Genomic DNA, 4466 nt, shown 5'->3' with positions numbered 1-4466 from the left:
AACGAACTAAAGCTAAAACACGCCTGAATCCTGATTCACTCTGATTTTCTCGAAACAGGTTAACTTCTTCAAATAAGCTTTTATCCAAACCTGACTCATAGACTCAGTCACAGCTCAGGCTCACAGTTCACACTGTGCCAATCCACTCAGGATTCATCAATAATATTCTAAACCATACAATATACCCACTGTTTAATACCCAACCCGTTTGCGTCATTTTGTGTCTACCTGTCAGTGATCGCATAAAAAAAGAGTATCCATTCCCTTGAACCCTCCCCACTCCCCAGCTTAGGCGAAGCACAACAACGGCCGTAACATAAAAATTAAAAAGCAGTACTACATGATGAAGAAAGTGACTTCATAAGAAAATAACCCCCCCCACCAATCCTACTGTACAAAACCATTAAAAAATCAGAGCATTAATACCTTCAGTTAGAAGAAGAAGAAAAGCCCCAACCCCAGAAGAGAGACAGAAAAAGAAAGTAAATGGATAAGCTATCACAACCAAGGGAACTAATAAGATGAAACACCCAACAGAGCACTTTAAATACTAAGAAGGTCGGGTGGTGGGGATTGAGGAGGATTTTGATCTTCCTTGGAGGCTGAGGATGGAGATTCTAAAGCGTTTGATGATGACAAAGAGGATTCTGTTATTGTTAAGTCTCCCTCTTTAGAGCCAGGTGGCTTTGGAAGCTCGGTCAGTATTTGAACAACTTCACGCATTGTTGGTCTCTCTACAGCCTGTTCTTCAACACACAGCATGGCCACATAGAAAACATGCATCACTTCGTGAAGGGGAACTGAGGGAAGCCTAGGATCAAGAACTTTAAGAACTCCTTCCTTGTTAGAGTCCGTCATTTTCCTCACCCATTGCACGATGTCCACGCCATCACCAAATTCACCAACTGGTTTCCTGCCTGTTATAAGTTCTAAAAGAACCACACCAAAACTGTACACATCGCTTTTCTCATCAACTTTCAATGTGTAGGCATACTCTGCAATCAAACATCCAACAGGTATCATACACTATAATAAAGCAAGACACTTTAATTTGAAACAATAAGTTAAACAAAGGCAATACGTATAAAGTAACATAATAGGTCTTTTTATCTGATGTTTTTGCCCATAACCATCAGTTTCCGATTGTGAATGACTCTTAACCTACGACTACAGCATTATCTACTTCATAGGTGGGGAGAGGGGGTTAGGGTAAAAAATCAAACGGTGCAGAGATACCTACCATTTACTTTCAGTACTTGGCTTAGAAAAAAAAACAAAATAAGGGGGCGAATCAATTGGGTATGATAGAAAACCAAAGTCAAGAAAAACCACATAGCAATGTTAATAAATTTAGGGGCATCACCTCAATATCATGCATAAGTCAAAGAGTCAAATTCTGAACAAAATGCTTAAACGTACAATTATGATTAGGCGAGAAAAAGGAAATTTGCCACAACCATGCATATGATGCATTAATTATGTCAAAATTCAACGGTACCTGGAGCTATGTATCCATATGAACCAGCAATAGCAGACATGCATTCAGATGTCCCAGAATCTTGCAGGAACTTAGCAAGCCCAAAATCAGCAACATGGGCTTCATGATTTGAATCAAGAAGGATGTTGTTTGACTTCACATCACGATGGACAATGAGTGGCGAACAATCATGGTGCAGATAGCAAAGCCCCTTGGCAGCCTCCACCGCAATTTTATACCTGGTGTCCCAATGCAAATGACCCCCCTTTTTTCCATGAAGAACCTCACCTAAACTTCCATTGGGCATGTACTCATAGACCAAAAGGTTTGTCTCATGATTTGAACAGAAACCCAACAACCTAACAATGTGCCTGTGTCGGATTCGCCCCAATGTCTGAATCTCAGCATTGAATCCGTGATCATGGGAAGAGCCTCTACTCATAGCTGGAAGCCTTTTCACAGCAACATGATCCCCATTAGGCATAGCCCCTTTGTAGACAATTCCAGCACCTCCTTTCCCAATAATATTATCCTCTTTCAAGCAATGCAAAACATCATCAACAGTGAAGTCCAAACGCTGGAACGCAGTCAACTTCCATGCACGAGCCTCACTGGCCTTCTTTAATGACCGGGCCTTGAATATTGCAGCCACAGCAAAAGCAATGGAACATAATAGCAACCCAACAACAAGTAGCAGCTTCAAAGAAGAGGAGAGTCCTTTAACATGAGGTTGGTGTGCACCATTGGCAACCCCACCCTTGCAAGCACCCAAATAGGGGCCACACAGGTCAGGGTTTCCCAAGAAAGACGTGTAGTTGAAGTAGCTGAATTGACCGGTACCAGGCACCAAACCAGACAGGTTGTTGTATGAAAAATCAACAGAAGTCAAGCTTTGCATAGATGATATCGAAGAGGGAATGCTACCCACTAAATGATTCTTAGAAAGATTCAAGTAATTCAATATCCTCATGCCAGTTATCTCATTAGGGATGTCTCCAGATAGCTCATTGCGGCTAAGGTCCAGGAAAGTTAACAGCTTACACTGACTGATCTCAGGCGCAATAGGACCCGAGAACTTGTTGCCACTAAAATCAATCTTAGAAAGCTGTTGCAACCTCCCAATCTGTGTAGGTATCCGACCGGTGAACATGTTGCCATCAAGAAGGAGCTTCTGCACGCTGGAGAAGTTACCAATGGAGGGAGACAGAGCCCCAGAAAGCTGGTTGTTAGAGAGAGTAATCTGACCAAGATTAACCGCAACAGAACCAACCTCAGGAAACTCTCCAGAGAGATAATTATCCTGAAGTTCAACCTGGGTGAGTTTGGGAAGTCCAAAAAGCCCTTTAGGAATGGAACCATTCAAAAAGTTTTCTCCCATTCTAATCCGTGTAAGAGATTCACAAGTCCCGAGCGACTCAGGAATTGGACCGAAAAGAAAATTCCCAAGAGTTATCAGAGTCTGAAGAGTATTCCCAGAACAGAGATAAGGAGGCAAAGTCCCGGTTAACTTGTTAGAAGAAAGATCAACAAGGTTGAGTCTCCCATTTTTGCCCAAACCCTCAGGAATGCTACCTGTTAAGTTATTTTCCCACAGTTGCACAACTTCCAACGCTGGAAGCTCTCCTATAAACTCCGGTATAGCTCCATGAAGCTTGTTCCTGAACAGATTCAGAAGCGTAATATTCTTCAGCTCGCCGAAACTCGCCGGAATCTCACCGGAGAGCATGTTGTTAGACAAATCCATGGATTTCAGGCTCTTCAGGTTCCCCAGCTCCGGCGTCAGTGATCCTGACAATGCATTCACCTGAAGGAACAGCGTGTCCAGCTTCTGAAGCTTCCCAAGCGCCGCCGGAATCTCCCCGGACAACGCACAGTACGCTACGTCAAGCCTCACCAGCTCCGACAAGTTTCCGATCTCCGGCGGAATGCCGCCGGTGTAGGTGTTGTAGTAGCCGATGTAGAGCTCCCGGAGGCTGGTCAAGTTTCCGATCTCCGGCGGGATAGTCCCGTCGAGTTCGTTGCCGGAGACGGCGAGGTACTGGAGGCGCTGCCAGCGTCCGTACTCCGGCGGGATCTGGCCGGAGAAGAAGTTGCCGCCGAGATGCAAATGACGAAGATTCTGCATCTGCGCGACGGCAAGAGGGAGCACGCCGGTCATGTTGTTGTTGTAGAGGTCGAGGACCTCGAGGCTCTGGAGGCGCCAAAGCTCCGAGGGGAAGGTTTCGTTGAAGACATTGTTGGAGAGGTTGAGGTAGCGGAGGCCGGAGAGGGCGGAGAGAGAGGGAGGAATGGGGCCGGAGAATTTGTTTGCGGCGAGGGAGAGGTTGGAGAGGAAAGGGAGGTGGGCGACGTCGGCAGAGAGCGTGCCGGAGAGGTCGAGGCCGGTGAGGTTGAGGGCGGTGACGTGGCGGCGGTTGTCGCAGGTGACGCCGAGCCAGGAACAGTAAGGGATGGAGGCGTTCCAAGAAGAGAGAACGGGTGGTGTGGCGTCGGTAATGACTGAACGGAGAGAGAGAAGGGCGCGGTACTCTGAGATTGGGGCAGAAAGGGTTTCAGGGAAATGAAAATGGAAAAACAGAAAAACAAAGAGGACACGCATTTTGGGCATGGAAGAGAGAAACAACGAGTGATGCCCCCAAACACAAACCGATACTTAAAGGAGAGGGAATTTTCTGAATATATGAATTCGTCCCTTCAACTCTTTTTACTTTTTGAAATACCCGGGAAAAAAAGAAAAATACAATTTTACCTATCAATCATTCACCCACGGCTATGGTGACTTTGCTGCACTATTTTTTAATGAACCACTCATAATACATATATAATTGCATAAGATAATAATGAAGATTTATTTATCGTATGTGTAATTTATGATGCGGCACTCATGTGTGTTGTTATATAGTTATTATGCCACTTAAAAATGACATTAATAAAAGAATGTTATGTGTGTTGCTGGGTTATTGAGCGGAGGATGGTGGTAAACTCAAGT

General features: G+C 44.9%; 1 protein-coding gene across 1 annotated transcript; it reads right to left on the bottom strand.

Moving 5' to 3' along the window:
* Positions 1-478: 478 nt before the first annotated feature.
* Positions 479-4101, bottom strand: RLK2 (receptor-like protein kinase 2). The gene is made up of 2 exons (NM_001250786.2): positions 1499-4101; positions 479-995 (listed from the first exon to the last, which is right to left on the bottom strand). The coding sequence occupies exons 1-2, from the start codon at positions 4083-4085 to the stop codon at positions 544-546; spliced, it is 3039 nt and encodes a 1012-aa protein (NP_001237715.1). The 5' UTR covers positions 4086-4101; the 3' UTR covers positions 479-543.
* Positions 4102-4466: the final 365 nt, after the last annotated feature.

The sequence above is a fragment of the Glycine max genome, chromosome 11, assembly GCF_000004515.6.
Source record: "Glycine max cultivar Williams 82 chromosome 11, Glycine_max_v4.0, whole genome shotgun sequence".
Taxonomy (NCBI): Eukaryota; Viridiplantae; Streptophyta; class Magnoliopsida; order Fabales; family Fabaceae; genus Glycine; species Glycine max.
This window is presented reverse-complemented; position numbering and strand designations above follow the sequence as displayed.